Genomic DNA, 27,477 nt, shown 5'->3' with positions numbered 1-27,477 from the left:
GAGGGGGCACCTTCTTCTAACTGCATGAAGGTCCCTTGTGAGCTAGCTGTGACTTAATCTTGCTTCTGAGATCAAGCCTTATCAGCATCACTCACCAAAAACAGAAATCTTACCAGAAATACTAGAACTTACTACAACTCTTTATGAAGATACATGAATTCCTTCTTCCTGAAAATTTTGGAGAACATATAACTCACCCATAAAAACCCACAGTATCCAGGCACTCAACAACATAAAGAACTAGATCCACCTTGCTTACCTCAGGGGCCATCCAGAACGGGGTGCCCACTGATGTGTTTCTCCTTAATCGTGTGCTGGTGAGTTGAGCTGAGACACCTAAAAGAAACGGGTATCAGAATTTGGCAGTGAGTAGATGATGATTCCAGATTAGGCATTGACAATTGTTTCTTGAAGGACCAGATAGTAAATATTTTAGGTTCGATGGGCCATCTGACCTCTATCACTACTATTCAGTTCTGCTGTTAGAAGGCTAAAGAGCCACACAAAACACGTAGCTGGGTGAGTTTGGCTTCACTCCAATAAAATTTTATTTATGGATGCTGAAAATTGAATTTCAAAAATTTTTATATCTCAATATATTCTTTTGGTTTTTTCCAATTAGTTAAAAATATAAAAAGTCATTCTTAGCTCATGGGCCATACAAAAAAATAGGAGGTAGGTCCTATTTGTCCATGAACTATAGTTTGCTAAGCCCTGGGTTAGAGCATTTATCATACTATCATTAGGTAGAATCATCAGACATTTTTCTAATGAATATTCCTACCATATCATTGCAAATTTGGAATCAAAAGAAAAATATCAATATCTAGGATCAACCCAAAATATCTTCCTATTATATTTCCCAGTTCAGGTGATTTCTTTCTTAATAAGGTGCTTCACTTTATGGAAGAAGAAGATTGGCATATATTATCTATAATAGAGCATCAGTGTAGACATAAAAAGATTTCAGAGCTTTATCTTGCCTAGAAGCCTGGAAACTTGGCAAGAAAGTTATGTTTTTCAAATGGAAAGAGAAATTGACAGTAACATTATTTTCTGAAGCTCAATGCTGAGGACCTGAATTTTAATATAATTCCAATGTCCTCTAACTCTCTTCTCTACACCATAAGGTAGAAATTAAAGGTACACCGAGTCAGGAGTTGGGAGACCCGTTTTCTATCCCAATTATGCCTTTTACTGAGGTGTGACTGCCTCAGCTTGAGTCTCAGTTGTCTCAACCTTAAGCAGGATAATGACAACAAACAGATACACCTGACGTAGAATGTTCTTCTTAAGACCAAATAAGAGGACCATTGTGCAGTGTGTTCACAATGGTCAGGTATTATTTTATACCAGCAGACGTCTAACACAGCCCTAAACAGAACGACAAGGGATGCCACTGACAGAACGTGGACTGTATTCATTAGTGAAGGATACAGCCCTGAGGGGGAGGCCTAGATTTTCCAAGGACCCGTGGGTGTTTGTTTTTATAGCTGCTTGCTATATCCAAAAGATGGGGTCTTGCTTTATTGCCCAGGTTGGTCTTGGAAATCCTGGGCTCACCTTTTCCTCTGGCTTCAGCCTCTAAGAAGCTGGGCCTCCAGGCATGCACCAGTGCTCCCAGCAAGAAGGCTCTTTTAACTCTATTTGTGACAGATAATTTCCCACTTTACTAAGACTGCCACAACAATTTTGGTAGTAACCACTATGGCTTTCTGGTTTCAATTTCTAGAAATTTGTTTTGCCACAATTGGACATTAAAAACCTTCTACTGGAGAAACTGAGAAGAGTTACCCTTGGGCAAATCGCAAAGTTCTGTGAGTGGATAAATCAGTATTCATCCTTAACTGCCTCCTTGCAGGCTACTTCCCTCCCAACATATGCACTGCCCTCTGGACCACGTGGAAAATATATCTCTGCTACACACACAGCGCAATGTTGAAACTCGATTCCTCCAATTCAAAGAGGAGCATAAGAACAAAGTATTCCCCTGCTATTTTTCTTTGCTTATTTGTTTTGTAAACAGATGAATACACCTGGAAGAACTTCATTTGCTTTTAAGTAATTTCTTCTGAAAAGCAAATGATTCGCTGACATATTTTTATGCCAAATTCTTTCTTACCAATAAAATGATGAATACTCAAAATTGTTAGTCTTGTTTTTATTATGATGATATTGATAACATTTTGAAATGTTATCTAAATGTTTTTTTCATCATTTGTAGCAATGACCCTAAGGAACTAACTAGTATTGAACTCATTTATAAGAATAAACCAGCCCATAAACCTAAAATGGAAAACCAAATGGTTTGTTGGTTTGCCAATATCAACATCTAAATGTTGTGAAAAGATATTTCAGTTCTCTGGCCTCAGGTGACATTGTCTGCATTTCCTCCCATCCTTCCATTTCCCCTTAATGTTTTCAGTTCTACCATCCTTATGTGTCGCAGCAATAATCACAATTTAAAGAGATGTTAGCTCTGAGGCCCAAAGGACTATCCTACCTTCTGCTCACAGGGAATAAGTATGCCTAAGGCTAGTGAAAGTCCTTTGAAAAACCAAACTGCTTTCTCTTTTCATATGCAAAAGAAGAGAGGACAAAAAATGCAAATTATAAACAATTGCCCTGAGATGTGAAATTCTTAGCAGAAAACCAAAAACTATCCCAGCAAGTTCTTTTTATTTATTTTTTTGCAACACTTTTATTTTCTATCTTTAATAAAATTGCTACTAAAGCTGAAAATCGATTAACAAACAGCATCTCCTAGGGTGATCCATCTGGTAAGCCCCCCACTCCCCAGCCTGCGTTTGACTGGAGAAGTCCTTCAGCCTGTGGTGTAGCAGAGAGGCGTCAGTCTTCTGAGATTGCAGTAAATTGTCCCCTTTGGCTAAACTGCACACATCAAGAAAACAAATGACACACAGTCATTACCAAAGTCAACGAGCTTGACTCCTCCTTCTGCCGTCAGAAGAATGTTGTTCCCCTTCACATCCCGGTGGATGATCTGGTTGTTGTGCAAATGCTGAAGGCCCTGCAAGGCCACCAGGAGAGAGGAAGGGGAGATTTACACGCTTATTTTAAAGCAATTACCCCACTATTACAAAGTCTAATCAAAGTCCACATTTGACTCCACTTTCTTTTTGTCAATATCCCTTGCATATTAAATGGCACTTTCCCTGTCATTAAGATACAATGAGGCCCCCCATGATGGACCACTTGTCCCATCAGCTGCCATCCCCAGCTCAAAGAACATTCTTACCAAGAGAGCCCCGTACAAGATGTAGGAGATCATGGCTTCATCCAGTCGCTGGCCGCACCTGAGAAGGCCTTTGACCAGCTCAGTGACAGAGCCCCCGTTACACAGCTGTGATGAGAGGTGCCAGGCAGAAAGGAGGAGTAGAAAAAAAAAGAAAGAAAGAAATGTCAATTAGGAAGGAATCCCACTGGTTACTCACTCAACATAGTAAAATTGCCGATCACAAACTCCATCCTGGAGTAATTAGACTTCAAATTTTCAATAGCCAGTCAAATCTAGCTCTGTGTGCACTTGTGTTCTTTATTCAAGGTAAGGATTTATGAGCCAAAGTGTTCACCCAAAAAAGCTGACTTTTTTAATTGTCAAGTAAAACATGAAAGCACAAATTATGATTTAGAATTTTTGCGGGCAAAGCTTATTAAGAAATCATGGTGGCTTACTGGATATTTTTCATCTGACGTGCCTATTATTCTTTTTTCTTTTTTTGTTCAAATGTGCATTTTGAGGATAAGGAAGGACTGGAAGAGGCAAGATAGATGCCCTTGATAACCAACAGGAAATAAATTTCAGTGATTTTCAGTGATTCACTGCAGACATCAGAAGCCTGATCAGTAGCTCTTTCTAGATGTGCCAATCAATGCGTGTCAGGTTTATGGGGGCAGAGTTATGTCATAGGTGCTTGGCCTTCTCGTATTCAACTTTAGCTTTTCCAGCAACTTTAAGCATCTCTCTGTCCCTATAATTTAAAACACTATAAGATTTCACTTTGTGACTTTGTTTTATATCAGTGAAGTATGAGTACAGAAAGCAGGTATCTTGTACTTTCTCAGCAATTTAAGAGTTTTTCAAGGATAATTTTTGCTAACCCTAGAAGTCAATGTGCAGGTTTGGGTTTGGCACAAGCCATCATAAATTGCTCATAAGTGACATATCGTGACTACAAATCTCATATAGAATTAGGGAATCTTTAAAACAAACATAAAATTATCATCTCTTGGGAATTATTTAGGAGGGATCCTAAAAGCAATGAAATGCATTAAAGACTATGATAGTCCAGTTTGGGATTAGAGGAAGTGATCTTAGAATCTACTGTCTAGCAATGTCAGACTAACAGGATGCCTCTAATGTCCCTAATGTTGAGTGCCTGCATCATATCTTTGCTCTATTCGTACAGAAGTTGAATGTCCCCCAAAAGCCCATATGTTAAAGGTTGGTCCCCAGGGTGGTGCTATTGGGAGGTGCTGGGAACCTTTAGGAGGAAGGGCCCTAAGGTCAGTGAAGATAAAGATACACACACACACACACACAGAGAAAGTGCGGGGGGGGGGGGGGGTTGTAGGATCCTTTCCATTCCTCTTTCTCATTTGCTTCCTTAGCCATGACTTGAGGTGTGTGCTCTGTCACCTGCTCCTCACATTGCTAACCTGCATCCCCACCAGAAACCTAAAGGCAATGGGTCTAGCTAATCATGGACGGGAACGTCTAAAACTGTGAGCCCAAATAAACCTTTTTTCTTTATAAGTTAGTTTTCTCAAGTATTTTATTATAATGGCAAAAAAAAAATACAGTGTAACGCCACCTTCTGAGGAACTCTGTATTCTTTCAATTCTAGTTGCCTTCCATGACTCTGAAAGGACAAATAATATTCAATGTGCACCTCTTTATTCCCAATAGTTTGGCCAGTTTATAAACTATTACTCAATCACAAATACAACACAATCCCTAGCCTCAAAGGGTTTGACACCTAGGAATGGACACCTGAGAAACTGGGTATGGGCTGAGGGTGTGCCTAGGAGTGTAGGAGTGTATTGGCACCAAAGAGGGAAGACTGAACTCTGATAGGGGGTGACCACAAGGGGTTGGCCTGGGAAATTCTTCTGAAGGCCATAACATTTGTAAGTCTGAAGGACAAATGAATTTGGAGCAGAAGGGTAAGAAAGAGAAGAGTACCCTAGGAAAAGAAGTCTGGGAACATCCCGTACAAATAAAGGAAACAGGAAAGAGGTGAGGGTGGGGGTGCGTGCGTGTGCATGCATGTGCTCATGAATTCTAAACACTGCTATTCTTGGGACAAAGGGTGCAAGGATCCTGGGTTAGGGAGATAGGGAAAGAAGTTGGGGAAAGGAATGAATGACAGATATGCCCTTCTAAGGATTATGGGCTTTATTATTCTAGATCTATTTTTAATAGCATGACATATCATTAGATAAGGAAACTAAGCTTTTAGGTAGAGGGTCTTAATGTTCAGATCTGTATTCTAGAAAGACGACTCAGGCAGTAGATTGGAGCATGGATGGAAGAAGAAAGACCTGGGTATCCATCAGGAGATGCTGAAGCCATCGAGGGAGGAAGGGTCAAAAAGTCAAGTCAGGAGGATGACAAGGACAGGGCAGGTTTGGGAGGCTCTTATGAGATGGAATGAACAGAAACTCCTGATCCACTGGATGTGGAAGGTGAAGAAGAGACAAGAGTCTGCAGATGCTGCGAGACTGAGAGAAATCTCAACACCCTTTCCTCCTCCAGGGCAAAGGAGTAACAGGAATGCAAGACAGGACAGTGCCCTTGTCAGGACACTCCCCAGCCTGACTCCCACCTCCGGGAGGCACACACTTCCTTGAATTACAAATGCACTTTTGAAATTTTACCAAGAGAAAATTTGAATTCAATGCTAGGTAAAGACCCAAGCTAAATACAGGCCTATAATCTTCCCTTGTACCTCCTTTCTCCTTCCCTACCCTATGTGTGGCTGAATTTGCCACTTAGGGCCTTTTGAGCCATATTTTAGGTGGTCGCCAACTTACAAACTTTCTTCAGAGCCTCAGAACCCATGAAGGGATTCAGAGCAGTTATTTGTCAGCAGGATCAAAACTCAGCTGTGGATTTCAAAACAACAAAGGGATCTTACTCAGGCAGTGCCTTTTGTTCACTAAATGTCAGAGTTTAAGAGCTATCTGACTTCCCAGAATCCACAGAAACGTATAATTAAACTGCTCAGGGCACCTTTAAAGGAAGCTGTCCTGTGAAGTTGACAAGCCCACCAGCAAGGTTTTTAAAGTGCAGCCTGCGGGTTATAGAAAAAACACTTGGGCCAATTGGATATTTAAAAAAAAAAAAAAAAAAGAATGCAGGTATGCAGGTACATACTCATAATTATCTATCCAGAGTAGGTGTTCAGTGAAATGGACATGACAAGAATTATATTTAAATGCACCAAATAAAAAAAAAATCCCTTTAGAGTTGGAAGAAGGCAACCAAGCCTCCTGCCCCAGCCCAGAGGGTTGGCACATAAGCCCTTCATTCCCACCCACTTTGCCAGCTATCAGATTCAAGTACAGAGGTGTGTCTCCATCCCTGCGGTTCCTCCCTACACCCTCAGCATTCAGAAATGTGGCTGCTGGATGCATTTAGAATTTAATGAGCATTTTACTCCAAACCAAGAAAAACAGAAAAATCATTTACATTCCACATCTATTTTCCAAAACACGTTGAATATTGATTCAATCACAGTATATGCATTTGTTAGGACAGTCATAATTTCAAGCAATAAAATATTCCTTGCTCAATAAGCCATCAACTCTCTTTTGCACACAATCTCCAGACTTGTGTCCCAGCCCAGGCTCCAACTGTCAAGCAGCTTCTGTGCCTACCCATTTGATGTGACTCAGTCAGATGGCAGAAAAAAAAAAAAGAATTTCTTTTCAGTGCTATTTTGTTCACTAGGCTGTCAAGATCAAGGTCTTTCAGGACTATTAGGTTCTACAGAGAACATAAAGCAAACGTCAGAGTCAAAACTACCCTAGAAGATAACTCAGGAAGTGTCATGTTGGACACAATCTCGATCTCAGTCCAGAGCAGCACATTTTCCCCCTGTGAGGGAATAGATCATGAGTACCAGTCACTGGCTTGCAAACAGACAAATGAAAACCATGTCACTTGACACCCTAGAGTTGCATCAGAGTTGCATCAGAGGGAGATGCTCATACCACAAGAGGTAGGTTGGCTCTGAAGCTCCCACCTCCCATCTCAGCCTCCATTGGCACACGTAGGGTACAGTCATGGGTGAGCAGGATCACTGCCACACCTCAGCTTCTTAGCCATCTTTTATGAGCACATAGAGAAAATGCATGCAGGATGCTGCTCTGTCGCATTTCATCCATCCAAGTGTTCTGTCCATCATCTTGACTCCCCATCTCCAATGACTCTCATTCCAGACTTGCCAGAAGCTACTGTCTAAGTCGGGGTTCAATACTTTAGTTCTTCCTGTCTCTGGCCCATCAGAACCTACCAGTTCTGTTCCCCCCATTCGAATCCTGCTGAAACCCTGATTTGTTAACCTTCTGGACTTTCCAGGTCACTGTATCAGTGGGTGACAATGGTTTGATTTCTAACACTTCCAATGATATTCAGGCCTAGACTGGACTTTCTAGGGCCATATGTAAAAACAAACACTGAACAGACACAGACCCCCGCTTTGACTCTACATACCTAGATACTGAGGTTATACTTATATTTCAGGAAAGGGGGGCAGATTTTTATGAACTAATTTATTTAACCAGGCTTAAAAACAAAGTTTTTCTTTTCTTTCTTTCCAGTCTTATTTACAGCACTCTCAACCTTTTAAGTTAAACATTTGATTCATGCTAAAATGAATAGCTTCTACCTGTCAAGGCATTACTCTAAAAGGAGAAAGAGAAAATATAGTTTATGTCTTTGCACATATTAGATATTCTTTCTGAGTATTGTGTTTTGCTTAAAGGTTTAATTCCTTATTACATTTTATTAAGGTGAGAGACAATAGGACTTGCAGACGTTTAAGAATTTAATATTCACTTAACATAAAACACTCGCAAATTTTCCACAGCATTATGTATGTTTTCTCTCCATACCTTTCTAATATATGATGTCTATCATGAAAGGGAGCTTTTGTTTGCTTTCTACTAACAAATTAGGAATGAATTTCAGAAATGACATTTTTATTTGCTTTTGTTTTCAGAGTAAAGGTGATTTAAGGGAGTTATTAATAACATTTTCCTATCCTCTAAAATTGCCGTGTAGAATAGCTTCTCACCTGTCCTTTCACCACATTCAGCAAGGAAAGAGCAAAGGCAACATAAATTTAATCTCAATACACAGGATGAGAAGAACAATACTAACAGATGGTGATTTTGTTGTGTGCATTTTCTAAAGCACACCTTAAAAAGCTGCAATGAAGCAACACAGCAAGCAAGGGTGCTCTCTGTGGCCTGTCACTGTCACGCAGCTCTGTGTGTGGTCAGGAAATGTCACGATCCCAACTGAAGACCCCAATTCTGTGTTTCCATACCCCCCAACATCACACACAGCACAGGGTATGATGACAGAGCAGGCTGGAGCGTGGTGCTATGGTTCTGAGAAGCCTTCCCCAAAGAACCACATGTTGACAGCTTGGTCACCAGCTGGTGTTATTGGAGCTGGTGGGACCCGTAGGAGCTGGGACCTAGTTGGAGGCATGCCCTCAAAGGGATACTGGGGGCCATGGCCCTTCCTCTTTCTCTTTTTCTTCCCAGCAACCATAGGTGAGCAGCGTCCTCCACCATGTGCTCCTACCATGAGGTACTGCCTCTTCACAGGCCCAAAAGCAACTGGCCGATCAGCCATAGACTAAAACCTCTACAACTGTGGACCAAATAAACCTATCCTCTTTTAAGCTTCTGTATCTGAGGTCTTTTGTTATAGTAACAAAAAACTGACTAACACAGAGGCTTTCCCTCCAGTTCTGGCATCTAACTGGTTATGTGACTGTAGGCATGTTGCTCTGCTCCCTGGGCCTCTGTCCCTGAACTGAACACCAAAGGACTGAACTGAAGAAAATCTGAGGCTCCTGCCTGTGTTGGAAGTCCAGAAATCTTGTGTTTGTATAAGACTCAGAGGTTCTGGGTATACCCAACCATCCAGCAACCTGATTATAGGGCCCATCACGGGACAGAAAAGACTGAAGACATTCAGCATCCCATCTATCAGCTCTGGGATGAGCCAAAACAACCAGCAAAAGTCATAAATGTCAGCATGCCATATTGTTAAGGTATAACGAATTCAGTGTCTCAGGGCAGCCTCATTATCTGCCTGTGGTCACCCTGAAAAAAACAAGAGGAAGCTGGCAGGGAGGCACCGGCACAGGGCACTCTCTCACGGTGCCTTCTCATCTGCCAAGGTCCTTCCTGGCTACTTTGGCCACACCTGAGGTGCTATGACTGCAACATATCAAATCAGGGTGGGCCTGGTGAGAATGAGGTAGAGGCCTGTCCCATTGTCCTTGTTATTTTAGTCCCATGGAGAATTGGAGTTTGAGGAATTGACCCTTTTGCATCCAGATACACACATTCATTCCTGCCTACAAAAGAGAGAAAATGGAGGGCTATAGTGCTGTCCCTTCAAATTCCCTCTTGACAGCAGATGCTGGTAGGAGTATCTCCTGCTCCCTGCTCTCAGCTCCCAGATGCACCCCTCCTAGAAATTCTCCCCAAGTATAGTTAACTGCCTCCCCCAAGGTCATGCTCCCTCCCAGGGGCAGGGTGCAGCCAATGACGGGCCAACATAGAGATAACAGTTCAGGACAACTCTTCGAAGGCCCAGCTCTCCACTTCCTCAGAGGATCTGCTGAGGCCTTAGTTACAACCACATCACAGTTCAATGTCTATCTTGCCACATCTGCTTTCCACGATTTCTTCCAAACCTATCCCTCTTCCAGAACTCTCCAAGTAAGCCTTCTATATGCAACTCTCAGAGTCACTTTGCAGGAAATCCAATCTATGAGGAGGACTAATGAATGCGGATGAGCCAATCCAAATATGGTAAGCCAAGAACCTCTTGGGTTTATAAGTTTTAAAAATGAGTTGCAATTAATTGGACAATATTCTAAGAATTGTTTGTAGTCTAGGGGACAAAAATAATCTTTTCCAATTGGATTCCTGTATTTGCTCTCTAGCAGATGAAAAGATGATTAAACTTTTGAGGAGAGAAACAAGAATAAAAATTTTCTCAGTATGCAGCCTACCTGTGAGAACAGGAGAGAATTCCATATCAGGTAAGGTATCTGTGTCACACAGGAGAGACCTGCTCCTGTGTGTAAAACACTATTGAAGTATCTGCTTGCCCCTGGCATTCTGTTTGAATCAATGGTTACCCAACAGGAGCCTCTTACCTCCAGGACCAGCCATAGCTGTCCTCCCACACAGTGATCCGCCTTGTAATACATCCCATAAAACTTTACAACATTGGGGTGATTCGGAAGAAACCGCAGAATGTTGTATTCTGCCTCAATTTCTTCATCCATATCCTAAACAAAGTAAGAAAAACACACACATTGGATAAAGACAAAAGTGCAGAGAAAGGCCCACGTACGGCATTATGCTGAATTGATTAATAAAACACATATACTTTTAATGTCATCATTATCTTATCTTCAAAAAACCTAACAGAGATTCAGATCCTGATTTAAATCTTGCAGTTATTAATTCATTAATATTTCTTTATGACATTCTCTTTTTCTTAACGATACTATTATAAATATCTTTTTTATTGAAAAACGTCTAAATTTTTAAAGCAGTTAAGCAGAAGTATCTTGAAGGGACCTGACACAGGATAGGTCACACACAAGTTCAATGTGCAAAAAGGCATGGAGCATTCTAACTCCAGTGCTCTGAAATAAGATGTCAACCTAGGATGATCGAATATCACAAGTCCAGGCAGGTCACTTTGGCACCTACAGGGAAACTAGGAGTGAAATACACCACTCTTTCCAAAGAGAGTAATTTTTGAAGAGCCCAGAGGGCCAAAACCAAACCAATGGTCAAACAGAAAGAAACAAAAGTCAAGTAAAGTTTAACTCCAAGAAGAGTCCCTTCCTTCAGAAGAGCTGACAAATCATGACCCATTTTAAGATTTCCTGTCAGCTTTCATGAAAACTATCGCTAAAATCAGTAGAAAGCTCTATACGCCTGAAACACGAGACTGTGGTTATAGCTTAGTACAGTGACTTACACTGATGGGGTCCAGAATTTTCACTGCAGCCAGGCTCCCATCTCTCTTATTAGTGACCTTGTAGACCTTGCCATATGTGCCTTTACCAATGGTCTCTATAATTTCCCAGGTGTCTGTGGGATCCGGAAGCGATTCAAGACCAAGCATCATGGAGTTGTAATGAAATAATCCATATAGATGTTTCCTGGTGGAGAGAAAGTTTGTTATGTCCGACAATTGATTACAGGATCAGAGCCAGTGGGCTTTGAAAATACTAGTATTTGTTTCTTAACCAGTGATTTTTGTTACTTTTTCTTTTCTATTTCCCTTTCCTATTTTAAGTAGACTGAAAGCACAATAGGAAGCATTCTTAAGAATGCTCTGACACACCCTAAAAATACAGCTCTCAAAGTGGAGAGATGATCTACCTGCTACAGAAGAGAGTAAAAGTTCCAACGAGGAGGTGCTGATCACGACCGGGCAGTCGTCTGGCTAGGCAGTGAGTGGTGGCTGCTGCCCGGGAAAGTAGGTAAAAATTGCAAGTCTAAAAACCTTTGTCCTGAGGATACAGTAAACTTGACCAGGGTTCCCTGGTGGCCACTGGAAACCAATGCCTAACCTCTGTGTGCAACGTCAAAGAAAATTATTGGATGTACCAGACACATCCACGCATAACACCCATTGCTGGTAGGTCTTTGGGCCTATGAACATGAGCCAATCTCAGATCCCATTCATACAGCAAGAGCCTCATGTATGAATCACAGGGAGGGGTTCACAGGGCATGTCAATTCACTCTGCCTTAGTTGACAGTGCCCTGTTTACCAAGGACATAGCTCCATAGAGTTAAGTACCGACAGCAAGCTCAACAGGCAAAGTCACCCAAGACATAGCCTGTGGAAAAAACCCTTCAAGTTTTCTTGCTCTAAGGCTGGGTGAGGGTCTTAAGTCTGGTCTGCCTTTAGATCCCATGGGCAGGATCCCCAGGCTCCAATAGCAAGAGCCATGGCAACCAACCCCCACTTTTCTTTGATTTTCTTTTCTTTTCTTTTTTTGCTTTCAAACTCTTTTTTAAATTTATTTTTTATTTATACATAAAAGCCGTATGCATTACAATTCTTATTACATATATAGAGCTCAATTTTTCATATCTCTGGTTGTATACATAGTATATTCACATCAATTCATGTCTTCACCTATGTACTTTGGATAATAATGATCATCACATTCTACCATCATTAATTACCCCATGCCCCCTCCCTTCCCCTCCCACCCCTCTGCCCTATCTAGAGTTTGTCTATTCCTCCCATGCTCCCTCTCCGTATCCCACTATGAATCAGCTTCCTTATATCAAAGAAAACACTCAGCATTTGGTTTTTTGGGATTGGCTGACTTCACTTAGCATTATCTTTTCTAACTCAAATGCCATGATTTTATTCTCTTTCTAATCAAATGCCATGATTTTATTCTCTTTTATTGCTGAGTAATATTCCATTGTGTACATATGCCACATTTTTTAAATCTATTCATCTATAGAAGGGCATTGGTTCCATAGTTTAGCTATTGTGAATTGTGCTGCTATAAACATTGATGTGGCTGCATCACTGCAGTATGCTGTTTTTAAGTCCTTTGAGTATAGACCGAGGAGAGGGATAGCTGGGTCAAATGGTGGTTCCATTCCCAATTTTCCAAGAAATCTCCATACTGCTTTCCATATTGGCTGCACCAATTTGCAGTCCCACCAGCAATGAAAGAGTGTGCTTTTCCCCCCACATCCTCGCCAACACTTATTGTTGTTTGTATGGATAATAGCTGCCATTCTGACTGGAGTGAGATGAAATCTTAGAGTGGTTTTGATTTGCATTTTTCTAATTGCTAGTGATGATGAACATTTTTTCATTTGTTTGTTGATTGATTGTACATCATCTTCTGAAGTGTCTCTTCAGGTCCTTGGCCCATTTATTGATTGGGTTATTTGATTTTTTGGTGTTTAGCTTTTTGAGTTCTTTATATAGCCTAGTGATTGGTGCTCTATCTGATGTGTGAGGGGTAAAGATTTGCTCCCAAGATGCAGGCTCTCTATTCATCTCACAGATTGTTTCTTTTGCTGAGAAGAAACTTTTTAGTTTGATTCCATCCCATTTACTGATTCTTGGTTTTAATTCTTGTGCCACAGGAGTCTTATTAAGGAAGTTGGGGCCTAATCCTACATGATGAAGATTAGGGCCTATTTTTTCTCCTATTAGATGCAGAGTCTCTGGTTGTATTACTAAGTCCTTGATCCATTTTGAGTTCAGTTTTGTGCTTGGTGAAAGATAGGGGCTTAACTTCATTTTGTTGCATATGGATTTCCAACTTTGATTTTCTAGACTGCATTTTCCAGAAACTGAGAACTTCCATCTGGTACCAGAGTTTTTTGTTTATTTGTTTGTTTGCTTGTTTTTTCTTTTCCCCACCTTGTCTAATGGGGGATTTTCAAAAATAATAAAAAACATTTTTTAAAAAGGCACACTAGGGCTGGGGTTGTGGCTCAGAGGTAGAGCAATCACTTAGCTTGTGCAAGGCCCTGGGTTCGATTCTCAGCACCACATAAAAAACAAATAAAATAAAGGTATTGTGTCCATCTACAACCAACTTAAAAAAATAAAAATAAAAATTAGGGGAAAAAAAAAGAGCACACTCCTTTCCAAGGTACCCACAAGCAATACTGCAAGGGCCCAGACTAAGCCTCCCTGGGCTGAGGCACTGACCCTGAAAGGTCCACTGTTCAAACAAGCCTTTCATGTGCTGGTTTCAAGACTCTTGGAAACTGCAACCTCTCCTCCCTTCCAGTGTTTCACAAAATCAATCTTTCTCACCAGATGTTCACAATTTTTGCAATATCTGTCCGTCATCTGTGCTTGTAGTTACTAAACACTTTTAAATTACTTGCTTTTTCCCTTGAATGTCTCTAAAGGCACTTTATAGCATTACCCTAAACAGAAAACGAATATCATGTGCCACATATCCAAGTTAACTGCAAAAAGATGATTCCAATAAAAACAATAGATGTTTAAGTGTAGCCAAATGCCACTGCCCCTGGGCTTCTGCTGAAGGCTGATCATTAAAAAGGGAGATCATTGAAGGATGGAGAGAAATTAAAGGTTGGCACAAACTTCCCTTGATGTCATCAGAAAAGCTGAAGGAGAATTCATTAGCAAGGAAATAACTCTGTTATTATGTGATTCAATGTTCTTTATTAAAAGATCTTCATACCCCTGATACCTGAAAACATTGCTCTAGGGTGGGTTTCTACAAAAGGAACAGGTGAGGGTGGCCTGGCAGGCTGGGGAGGGTGCCCAGATAAGATTCCAACAGCAGAGATGTCATTCCTTGCACTAACTAGAAGTCTCTGTTCCTCATAAGCACAGACACCTGTGTCTGGGCTCAGTACTAGGACCCAGGAATGCTCAAGCCCAACAGCTGGCACAATCCTGACCCTGACCAGCTGTGAGACATGAACTAGTGACTCGTCTTTGCACCTCAGCTTCTTCACCTGCCTTATGGGGCAGTGGCCATTGTGGTGTGTGAGGCGAACTACCTCACAGAGCTGCTGTTCCAGTTAGGAGATGAGAACAGAAGGCAGTGAGCATCTGGAAGGCTGAGTAAGAGTCCACTGTCACCACAATGGCAGAGTACCACGGTCTGCCTCAGAACCTGCAAGTCGGTTTTATTTCATTTTCAACCACAAACTAAATGAGAACAAAATAAATTTTTGCTCCCATCCGTTATTAGTTTTCAGACAAATGACTGGAATTGGGTGTGGGCAAATGACCTTGAATTAGAATGTGGCAACAAGAGAGAAGCACTAGGGCCATCAACACAGGTGCTTTTCTAATGATTTTTGGCTACAAAACACTTGTGTGAAATTCGTCTCACTTACGATGCTGATGCAGAGGCGGAGAGAAGGGGCATAGCTCTGACTGAGGTGAGCTGGAGAACCAAGTGCCTGCCCTGTGCCCTTCATGGGAATTGACAGGGTGATCAACTGTCCTGAGGGACTGGGGCTGCCTCTATTTTTCTTTTTCTTTTTTTTAATTATTATTATTTTTTTTTAGTTGTTGATTGACCTTTATTTATTTACTAATACGTGGTGCTGAGAATCGAACCCAGTGCCTCACACATGCCAGGCAAGCACTCTACCATCTGAACCACAACCCCAGCCCTGCCTCTGTTTTTAGTATGTAAAGTCCCACAACCTGGGAAATCTCTCAAAACAGAGCAACCAGTACAATTTGTTACCCCAGCCCCTAGAGTCTTCTGAGAGCATTCACCTCCTGAGAGAATTAATAGAAAAACCATTGATTAAGGCCCTCATCATCTTACCCACCTGATGGCTGAACTGTACCCCTCCCAATTAATGAGTCCTAACCCCTAGTGCCTCCGATTGTGATTGTATTTGGAAATAGAAACTTTAAAGGGGAACAATAGGACTGTGGACTCATATGAAGAGATTGGGGATCAGACAAGTAGAGAGGGAAGACACAGGGAGAAGACACACCTCTACACGCCAAGGAGAGAGGCCTCCAAGGAGATGAACTCTGCTGACACCTTGATCTTGGGTAGCCTCCAGAACCATGACACTTGGTTAAATAATTCTGTTTTTTAAGCCAAGTACCAGCCTCTGGTACTTGGTTTTGGCAGCCCTAGCAAACCAATGTTCCCCTATTTTACAAATGAAGAAATTGAAGCTCATTTGGTGATGTGCCCTGTTCAGAGGCAGCGCAGGAATGGGATTCCAGGCTTCCCTAGGTCCAATCCTCTGACCTTTGTTCCACAGAATAGAAGGGACTCAGCTGGTTAACAATGATCATTCTTTCTGTCCCACTGTGCCAAATATTGAAAAATTCTGTGAGGGAAATATTCCAATCACCTTGGACTCTAAGTGCCTCACGGTCCTAATGAGCAGCAAATTCTGCTCCCTGAAAATAAGCACAACTCACCCAGAAGGATTCATTTACAGTGAACGCCAGTGCTAGGGAAGCAGAAGGCAGAGGACTTGAGTTCCATTCCCTGTTCAGCATTCACAGACAGGGCTAAATGAAGGTGCAACAGTACAAGTGCATTCTGACAGCAGTACCTGTCTTCTCTTTTTAAAATCAATACCTGACTCTATAAACTCTCACGCTACTGATTAAACAGCCCAAACAGCAGCAGTTCATACACCCCTGTAAGGTACTGATCCCCTGGTCCAGGAGTAGCTGGAGCAGCCCTTTTGACAGCTCAAAAGCTACTCCTGGTCAGAATGTTAACCTTGAGGATAGACTGCACTTTGCCTACATCTGTGTTTGGGGCATGGCAGAGTTAGGGCCAAAAGTGCTGTCTAGTCTCGAGGGTAACATGGAAGTAGCCAGGTTTGATCAAAGGAAGGGTAGTAAGAAGGATGCCCCTGGGACTTCAGGCCTCTGCAGAACCCTGAAAGGCAGGGCCCCACACCAGTCCTAGAAATAGGGGTTGCATGCATTTATTTGGACATGATATGGAAGAGTGACCTTGGGAGGCTAGAAAACTCAAGTTACACAAGTCACATTCATTGACAGACAAATAAAGGACTTAGGTCTATCTAGGAAGAGTAGAAGATGGTATTTGTCCACGTAGGGGTTTGGGGAGACAGCCTGCAAGCCAATCAGAAGCCTTATTGGCCTGGATGTGTCTCTGTGTGCAGCTGCTCCCAAGTGAAAACTTGATGAACATGTCTAGCTTTTGCATGTAGTAAGATGATGTAAGTCCACACCACAAATGGTTTTTACCAAAGTCATTACTCAGAAATATTCCATTGTTCCCCACATTTCTGTAGCATCCACATCCTTGAACTATCAGGAGCAGCCAAGGTATCAGCAAGGCAAAAAGACCTCACCTAGGAAAGCTATTCCTGTTCAGTAAATAAGGATAAAATAGATATTAATGCATGATATTTTTTTAATCTTTTCCCACACATCATTATCAACCAAATACCTAGGAAATAGCCAAACTTCTCACTACCTAAGCCATTGTGTAAAAAGATAGACAGCTGTTTACTTAGTAAAAGACTAACAGAGTTCCTTGGAGATTAAGAACAATTGTTTTTTTCTTATCTTTTTTTTTCTTTTTAGAAAGCAAACTTAAAAGGCAGAGATTATATCTTTTTAAGATATTTGAGAAAGTAGACTCAATAATATTCTTCCCATTGAAAAGAATACAAGCATTAAACACCTCTGTTTGTAACTCTCAGCAAGGAGGTCAGTCTTGGGCTACCAAGACCTAGCTCACAAGAGACCGGTGACTTGCCCACATGTGAAAAATACACTGGAGAAAATATCCCAGTCCCATGGAGACTAAGTGACCTCTCAGACCCCCCCCCCAAAAAAAAAAAAAAAACCAGAAAATTCTGTTCCACTGAAACAAACAGAACCCACCTGGAGGGATTCATTTACAGTGGGTGTCAATGATGGGACTGGGAGAGGGCTATAAACTAACAGCACAGCTACTGCTTTATCTTATCAAGATTGAATGTTTAAAGACTTCCTGGGAGTTTTGGTTTCAATTATCAGCCGGGGACATACCTTTAAAAAACAAACATGAAAAAATATATATTCTATGGTTAGCTTTTGACAAACATTATGCCATAAAAATTTCCATTTCCTAAACTTTGAGCATTGCAAAAAGAAAGTTAAAGCATTATGCTATGGGATGGAAGAACACCCACTACCTAAGAAACCGTGTTGCCAGAACAAGTAAACCTGAATCTGACAAAGCTTCAAAGCTTCAGATGACCAATTTACAGAAATAACAGAAGACAGGGAGCATGTTAAATAACTCCACAGAGGCACGATAAGCTGGTTCCAGATTGTGAAAAACTTTCCAAGACAACCCAATTTCTTCAACGAATGAAGGAAACCCCATTTCTTCAACGAATGAGTTGCAAATAAAAATAAATATATTGAAAATTAATTCTAGGATTAAAGAAGTTTAAAATACATTTCAAATGGGAAATAAAGTGTGGGTTCATACAAAAAGCTAAAAAAAAAAACTGTAATGTTTATGAGGTCCATAGAACTCTGACCAGCTAATTGACAATGTTGGGGAGCAGTGTTAATTATATTCTAGTTGTTATCTTTATTTTTGTGGTGGTGTATGTAAAAAGCTTCCTTATCTTTTAGTAACACACTCTGAAATATTTATGAATGAAATAATTCTATGTCTGGAATAATATAGAAGAGAAAATACTGAGGGGCATATGTGAAATCTGGTTGGTTACAGGGGCCAATAAGTATTACGTTGCATACATGGGGATGCATGATGATATTCTGTTTACTTCTGTGGGGTTTATAATTTCTATAATAAAAAGGTTTTTTTTAATCTGTGTAGGTAACATACATCAATTCTGGTTTTCATACACATGGTAAATCCCATCTCCCTGAAGTATTTCCCACCACCACCCAGCACAATTCCAAGAAGGGTCAAAGTTGGTATGGGCAAGCACCTTACACACAGGGAACAGTAAGCCACTAAGAATATCAACAAAGAGCACCCAGGCACAGGGCTTCTATTTCTGCTCTTCTTTTTCACCCTCAGTCTGTATTAGGGAATGAGAAGGAAAAGAAAGACTGTTCCAGCACCCACACTCCTTCTGTCAGAGTGTCACCTTCCCTCTCCACCCCTCGCCTACTGGGGTACGTCAGTCCCTCACTGGGCCTGATGTCTCAGATAAATGCAGAGCTGTAGTTAGGAAAAACTAATGAACCGCTGAATGGCACAAGGAAAATCAATAATGAGAAGAATGCAAGCGACCTTCTTCTGCCTTTGGACTCCTGTTCTTTCTTCCTGAAGGAGGAAAAGAGAAAGAACATCAATACACAGAAACTGAGAAGATCAAAAAGACTCATCACCGCCAAGCACTGTAATCATTTTCATCTTGTTCCTGAAAAGAAACTGCCCAAGGGCCCGAAGGTGAATGTGCTCAAAGCTGAACAAGAGCCACTTAAGAGAACCTAGCTGGTGGAGAGCCTCTAAGCAGACCGTGAAAGGCTCAAGAAGAAAATGGATAGTCTAAGATGAGCCTTCACTTTAACAATGAAAGGAATCTAAGAAACACATTTCACACAGTACCCTTAAAATTGATTTGCTTAGTGATGAAGGAAGAAAATCAACCCAAAGGAGGAAGGTACTCCTGATAAATCCCTACTGGTTTACTTGTGCCCCTTCAGAGTCCCTGGGAGCTGATCTCCCACACTGGATCTAAAGCAGTACATGAGCCCAATTCTTCCAGGGTTGCAGGGAGCATTACCACACTCCTTCAGATGTGTGGCCTATTCTTCAACAATCTGATGTTTCCTTCCTGCTTTGCCTGTCACCTCTTCAAGTGACTCAAAAACTATACTTGCTCCAAGGTGATGGTACTTCCTCTCCCATCCTTTCAACAGCAGGTTATAAATCAGCCAATATTAACATCAAATATTATTTATGCATTCAGTAAGAAGGCAAAAAAAAAATCAGTTGTCTTCAGTTTTACTGGGTTTTACAAGAAATATAACTAGAAAGAAGAATGCAAGTTCTGCTTCCAAGGTTCCAAATTTGTTTAGAAAATCCTTATGACTTCTGGGGCAAGATAGCAAAGTGAAGCCAGGAATCTCCTTTCCATAAAACCAAATAAATGAACAACATTAGTAACAAAAACTTGAAATCCAGCAAACAACACAAACAAAGTGCACTAGCGGTACCAATCACAAGAAGGGACATAAGGTCATGCCCTAATCTTTAAAAAGTAACATTTAGGGGAAGTGAGAGATTAGAAGATCCCAGGAGTCACTGTTATGCCCAAACCAGCTCTCTCTCTTGTCCCAGAATGTGGTGGAGTTTGGGAGAGAGTAAAGGGGTGGAAAAAAGTCCCAGCAACTTTCCCTACTTAGAAGCAGAGAGGATGAGTTAGCAGCAGGGGAAAAAGTATGCTGAGGGCCATTGCCAAGTAGGATTGACGCATCGAAATTTCCTTGCCAGCGTACCCCATGTTGCTTAGAGGACATTCGCTGGGACATTGCATGTATGCTTTTGTAAGGTGACCTTGCTCAAGGACCAGGGCGGATCGGGTTTAGAGCTGATCAGGTTTTAGGGAGTATCCCGTCCTTGGGTTTAGGGCGTTCCCAGTTTAAGACAAGTTTAAGGCTTTCCGGGTTTAAGACAATATGGGTTTTAGGGAAGTTCGAGGTTGAAGATTATTGCTGCTGGGAATAGGGTGTTCCTGCTGCTTGAGTTCCTGTTGAGTTCCCGTTGAGTTCTCGTGAGATTCAAAAAGTATTTGGAAAAAAGCCTTGTGGAGTAGGTGAATTGGGCGGCTGCAGAACTGAGATTTCCCCGGAACGTGTGTGGAGGCCGGTGTGAGTTCGGGAATAAAGAATTGCTGTTTGAATCTACAAATCTGTGAGTGGCTCGTGATTTTGTGCCCAGCCAAGACATTGGCAAAAGTACAGGCTCATTCATTTACATATTCAATAAGAATCTTTTATATTCATTACTCAACACTAAGCTCTTAAAAGGTAAGTTAAAGAAATAACTAGGCTGACTTCTACAACAAGGAACATTTCCAAAGCCACGCTCACCGGGTGGAATGACCCCAGCACTTTAAACAACATTTCAGAAAGAAGAGCACAGTTGATACTTATCAACTAACGCTGCCACTAATGTCCAGAACTCATAGATCTCAGGGGAGGATGAACAGTTTTCAGAAGACAGGCAGTTCCTTGTAAAACCACTGAGTGTCAAGGCAGAAAAAGAAATTTTCAGTTATGTAGAACACACACACACACACACACACACCTCAAAACCAAACACACACACACAAAAAAAAAGAAAAAAGGATCAAAAACTCAGATTTCTTTCCACACTAACAATAGCAGAAAACTATGTAAGCCATGCATATAATGTTGTGTGGGGAGAGCATGGACAAATAGTTTTATATTTACCCAAATTGTTCAAGAACAAAAACAACAGACACCCCCAGGCATGCAAAAGCTCAGTGACTCCATTGGTCCTTCCTAAAGAACCACATAAGTCTAAAATCTAGCAAACCAAGATATTAAAGTGGAGTTCTAGTAGAAAGCCTGACAGAAAGAACTAAACCTTTTTATATTTACAAATAAAGCCAATCACCAGTGTGAAGTATTGTTTATAAAAGGGAAATGTTATACATTTCAACAATAAAAAAAATAACATACCACATCCAACAATTTGAGGCAAGATAGAAGGGAAAATAAGGATGAAATTTTCTCACATTTCTAGACTTGTTAACGATAAGAAATTAAGAAAGTGAGATTTGGGGCTGAGGCTGTGGCTCAGTGGTAGAGCGCTTGTCTAGCATTTGTGAGGCACTGGGTTCGATTCTCAGCACCACATATAAGTAAGTGAATAAAATAAAGGACTGTACATCTAAAAAAAACATTTAAAAAAGAAAGTGAGATTTAATTATTATCTTACTTGAAATTATTAAGTTAGCAAAGCAAAATGATGGTATTAATAAAATATATGTGTCAATCTTCTTTTCCATCTCAATAAGTAGTCAATAGATAATTAATAAATAGAAGCTAAAGCCACTATATAGAGTTGTTAAAGAAATCTCTAGAAGACCTAAAAATAGATTATAAATCTTTGATATTATTACAAGAAAAATCATGCTTACCCCTGGAAGCATACAGACATAACCAAAGAAAAGATAACCCATAGGGCAGGAGATGGCAGGGGCTGGGAGGAGAAAAGGGAGAAAGCATTAAAACCAGAAAACACAAATTAAAATCATTAAGATTGGAAATATATATTATATTAATAAATATAGGATTCTTTTAGAAGGCCAAAATATAAAAGAAAAACTAATCTTTAGATTCCAAAGCTAAAACCAACTGTCCAAGGGCCAGAGTTGTGCCTCAGTGGTAGAGCACTTGCCTAGCATGTGTGAGGCACTGGGTTCAATTCTCAGCACTGCAAATAAGTAAATAAAATAAAGGTTCATCAACAACTAATAAAAATATTTTTAAAAACTGTCCAATAGTCTCCTTATGACTCAGAAAGATTAAAAATATATGTATGTATGTATGTATATGTAGATAGTTGGATAGATAGATGATACACATCAAATAAATGGTAACAAAACAGAAAGAATCATAATATCTGAAAAGAGTAAAATCAAATAAAAAACTGTCAACAACAACAACAAAAAAGAGTTGTTTTATATTCAACAATAATAGCAATTACCAGGCCCCAAGTACTATTCTACACAGTTAGAATGATCTGAGTTTACATCAAAAATGAGTTTATAAGTATTATAAATCTTTCAGCACCCCAAACTGTCAAAATCCATAAAAATATAAAATTCTAGAAGAAGTCAACAAAACGTAATAATACTAACAGGCATTGTTAGCTAGGATAGAACAAGATGACAAAGTATTAAGAAATATAATATAATCACTAAACCCAGTAAATCTATATCAAAATACTTATCTAACATAAAACACATTTTCAAGCACTGGTGGGATATTTTAATTTAAAAAAATAAAGAATACATTAGGCTGGCTGGGGATGTGGCTCAAGTGGTAGCGCACTCACATGGCATGCTCGGGTCACTGGGTTCCATCCTCAGCACCACATAAAAATAAATATTAAAAATTTCTCTCTCTCTCTTAAAAAAAAAAAGAGAATACATTAGTCTACAAAGTAAAGCCTCAAAACATCCAGGAAGATGGAATTATAATGATCTTCCCTGACCACACTATAATAAAAATAAACATTAACAGGAAAAAACCTAGCCACCTAAAAACCTTTTAACTCTCAGATCTTGATGCAAAAGAAAAAGTAAAAGCTGAAATTATAAAGTATCTGTATATTTTTTAAATGACAATAATAAACATACTAACACCCTCACAAAAAATTTTGGGAAGCTGGACTCAAGGCAAAATCATACCATTAAACATTTTATCCAGCAAATAATAATAGAAATAAAATCAATAAACATTCTATTCAATCGTTTGACAAAATGATATTAAAGTTCATTTGGAAAATTCAATACATGAAGACATGAAAAATTTGGAAAAAAGTCTGGGGTCAGGCAGCATAATCTGAACAGATATCAAGACATACTATACTGCAGCAATGCTCAAAGCATTATGCTACAGGAATAGATTCGACAGAACAGAATATAATCTAAAGGAAGACTCCAATACATCAGGGAGAAGGTTTATGATGAGGATGACATTTTGAATCAATGGGCAAAAAATGAACTAAATAATAACCATTCACTAAATAGTGCTGACTTCATTTGCTGGCCAACTATTTAGAAAGTAGTTAGGCCAGAACCCTACCTGACTCCTTTCACCCAAATAGATTAGAATGGATCAAACAATGTATATTTTAAATAAATGGGTAAGTATATTATAATATTGGCATAGGCAAAAGATCTTTCCAAGCAGAATATAAAACCCAAAGGCCATAAGGAAAAAATGTGTAAGTACTAAAACTTTGCGAAAAATAAAGTAAGAAAAAATATCTGCATCAGAAGTTAATTTTCTTATTTTATCAAAAGTACATACAATAAGAACAACTTAATAGAATAAGAAATTGGAATGTAAAGTATAAAAGATGCCAAATCTTACTCAGAAATGTTAAAATGCAAATGAAAATATTGAGATAACCATTTATCTTGTAGCAAACTGACAAGATATTTAAAGTTGATAATAATCAGTATTGGGAAGAATCTGGAGAAATAAGCACCCTAGAACAACATAAAGGAGACTGTAAATTGGCATTATCTTTCCTGGAGGATTAACTGGTCAAAATCTGTCAAATGCCCATATCCTCTGTCTTATGCAATTCCACAATTCTATGGTTGTTTACCCTATGCACACAACCAAAAAAAAGCACACTAGATTCAACATATAAACAGACTGTAAAAACACCAAAACAAAACATTCGATCATCTCAATAAATGCAACAAGAACACTTGGAAAAACTTTAATGTTCACTCAGGATTGTTAAAAAAAAAAAAAAAAAAAAAAAAAACACTCTCAATCCACTAGAAATAGAAGGGATTTCTTTAACCCAACACAAGCATCCAGGAAAAGCCTAGAGTTAACACCACACTTAATGGTGAAAAACTGAATGATTCATTTTAAGATCAGGAACAAAGTGAGGATGCCTGCTCTCATGGTTTTATTCAGTATTGTGGGAGCCAGTGCAATCAAACAAGAAAAGGAAATTAAAAGCATCCAGAGTGAAGAGGAAAAATTAAAATTGACTTTATTTGCAGATGACATATGTCTTAAAAATCTGATGCAATATATTTGAAAAACTACTGGAACTATTTAATGAGTTCATCATGAGTAGAGGGTACAAAGTTAAAATTTAAAAATCAATTATATTTATATATCTTACAAAGGAAACTTTTCAGCAATGCTGAAGCTTGTATAGAAATATGAGAATATGTCCTTATGCCACATATAAAAATTAACTTGAAGTTAATAGAACAAGTGTAAGAACTAAAACTTTGAACTTCTAGGAAATAGATATACAAGGATACTTATTATAACATTCTTTCCAATAGAAAACTGGATACAACTTAAATTATCCAACAAGTTATAATAATTACATAAAAGGAAATACTATCTAGCCACACATAACCACTAAATGGAAAGAAGGAAAATGTTGTGTCAGTCTGGAAAGAATGCCAAACATACAATTAAAGCTTTTTTTTAAGTGTTGAATAGTGTATAAGGATAACTTTTGTGTAAATAAAAGAATATTTGTGTCAGGCGCAGTGATGCACACCTGTAATCCCGGCAGCTAGAGAGACTGAGGCAGCAGGATTGCAAGTTCAAAATCACCCTCAGCAACTTAGAGAGACCCTAAGCAACTCAGCAAAGCCCTGTCTCTAAATAAAACATAAAAAGGGCTAGGGGTGTGGCTCAGTGGTTAAGTACCTCTGTTTTAATCCCCAGTGCCAAAAACCAACAAAACAAAATTTGCATTCATAGCCATTTGTGTGTGTGTGTGTGTGTGTGTGTGTGTGTGTGTATGTATTTGCAGAAGGCTACATGGAAACTCTGTTATTTTGTTTTGGTCTTTTTGGTACTGAGGATCGAACCTCATGCATGCTAAGCACATGCCCTACCACTGAACTACATCCCAAGCCCCCAGAGAAATTCTTAAACTTTAGAGAGAGTTACCAGGAGTCAGAGACATTGGAAACAGGAAAAATAAAATAATTATTAAAATTTGTGTATGTTTCTGTACTGGTCATATTTTTGATGATGTGCCATTATTCTACTTTAAAGGATAAATCGTTTTTTCTTTCGTGTGAGTAAGAGACTTCTATGGAGGAGATTATTTTGGCCAGATGCCTACAGAAGTTAAGTCGTAGAAGAGCAGAAAACACATGAAACAGTAGAAGCCCATCCTTAGAAGAAACAGCAAGAAATAGCAAGGAGCAAGACAGAGGACTGGTGAGCAGACCAACAACCAGTTCTCTCTTTGGCCCTCTCAGGTCTGCTGAGCTTTCTTGTCAGTCCTTGGATCCCACAAGATTTCCTACTGTGCTCTTCTCAGAAGCCCCCTGATCACAAGCTGATTTGGGTTTCTCACAAGCCTGTATCAGTTCCTCAACAACTCCAAATGGGCCCAGCCTTGTTAAATTCCCTAAATTAGTCCTTAATGGAGGAACAGCCTTACCTTGCTGAAAGTGAAGCAACCTGTAGCCGGCACTCTGAGAGCTCCTGTAGTCAGTCAAGCCCATCAAGTGTGATTTAAATAGAAACTTGTCCAGCAACATTTTATACTCAGGAGAAAATTCATGACCAAGACTTCCATTTCTGAGGATGCTTTTTGAGAATGTTTCTTTTAGATAATATAGTATGAATCGTGTGTGTGTGTGTGTATACACACATATATGTGTGTATGTGTGTGTATATATGTAAACAAATCATTGAAGAATGCTTCCAAATCTAGAGAACAGCTCTTAGAAAGAAGTCGTAAAAACCAAGCATAGGAAAATTGTACAAATGTTAAATACAAAAACTAAAAAATATCCAAAGATATACAAAATAAGAAAACAACCACATGACTATGAAAAAGTGGGGAATAATTCCAAACCAACATATAAGCAAGTGATGGTAAAGACTGGTCAGAGTAGGAACCATCTTCTTCACAAACAAGCTGTCTGCATGCTAGACAGGGCCCAGATGAGAGTATGGCTCAGATGTCAGCTCTCCTAGGAGCCTTTCCCAGTGTTCCCATTGGAAATGACCTTTCCTTTATGCTCCCACTTAACAGGTCCTCTTTCCTAGCAGCGAGCACCTTGCCTGACATTCCGTTGTTCACATGTTGGTCTTTTCCACCACTGAGTTCCCTGAGGACAGAGGCCATGGCTTAGTAAATTTTTTCTTTCTCATAGGCAAAATCCATTCTATAAGTGCTCAATAAATGTCCAGTATAGCAATAAAACCCAGAAGTTTAAAAACCATGATAGTTTTCTAGTGAAAAAAAAAGTTGTGATTTCATAGAATATTAAGAAAAAAAGAGAAATAAGAAAATTATTACAACACATAAAATCTCACCATCTAAATGTAATCACTAATGATAAACATCTCTTTAGACACGCATGTGTGCATGCATATACAGTCATATATATGTTGGTTTGTTTCACAAGGCAGAAGATCTGATTCCCAGCCCAATCGCTACTAAATTGATGTTTTGAAGGTTTGTATCCATCATAAACATAGTGCACATACTCAAGCCTTGTCATCGCCCCTACAGCATTAGCCATTGTTCGCTATCTCCATCTTTCCAGAATATTCCTTTACCTTTGTCTCCATTACATCTTCCTTTCTTAGTTCCTCTTCTGCCTCCCCTGTGCCAACCCCCATTCTCCCCATGAATGTGGACACTCAATCAAAGCCCTGCCTTTAGTTCTCCACTTGTCTTCCAAATGAGCCAACTGTACCTAAGACTTTCACCATCATGTCTTAACAGGTGACTTCCTCTCTCCAGCACTATTTCCTCTCCGAAGTTCCTGCCCAAAATAACAATAATCCTCCCTTATCTATAGTTTTTTTTATCTATTCAGTTGCAATTACCCTTGGTGAATTACAGTCCAAAAATATTAAATGGAAGATTCCAGAAATAAATAATAACTTTTAAACTATTCACCACTCTGAGTAGCATAATGAAATCTC

General features: G+C 39.7%; 1 protein-coding gene across 1 annotated transcript in view; it reads right to left on the bottom strand.

Annotated features, from left to right (window-relative positions):
* Nucleotides 1-27,168, bottom strand: part of Myo3b (myosin IIIB) — a 449,152-nt gene extending 421,984 nt beyond the window's left edge. The window contains exons 1-7 of the mRNA XM_077794873.1: nt 27,106-27,168; nt 25,976-26,019; nt 11,276-11,459; nt 10,437-10,571; nt 3,260-3,364; nt 2,932-3,031; nt 260-336 (exon numbers count right to left, since the gene is read on the bottom strand). Coding sequence (XP_077650999.1) covers nt 260-336; nt 2,932-3,031; nt 3,260-3,364; nt 10,437-10,571; nt 11,276-11,459; nt 25,976-26,019; nt 27,106-27,168 — 708 coding nt within the window. The remainder of the gene's footprint in view (nt 1-259; nt 337-2,931; nt 3,032-3,259; nt 3,365-10,436; nt 10,572-11,275; nt 11,460-25,975; nt 26,020-27,105) is intronic.
* Between the last annotated feature and the right edge of the window lie 309 nt (nt 27,169-27,477).

Source organism: Urocitellus parryii, chromosome 1 (assembly GCF_045843805.1).
Source record: "Urocitellus parryii isolate mUroPar1 chromosome 1, mUroPar1.hap1, whole genome shotgun sequence".
Lineage (NCBI taxonomy): Eukaryota > Metazoa > Chordata > Mammalia > Rodentia > Sciuridae > Urocitellus > Urocitellus parryii.
This window is presented reverse-complemented; position numbering and strand designations above follow the sequence as displayed.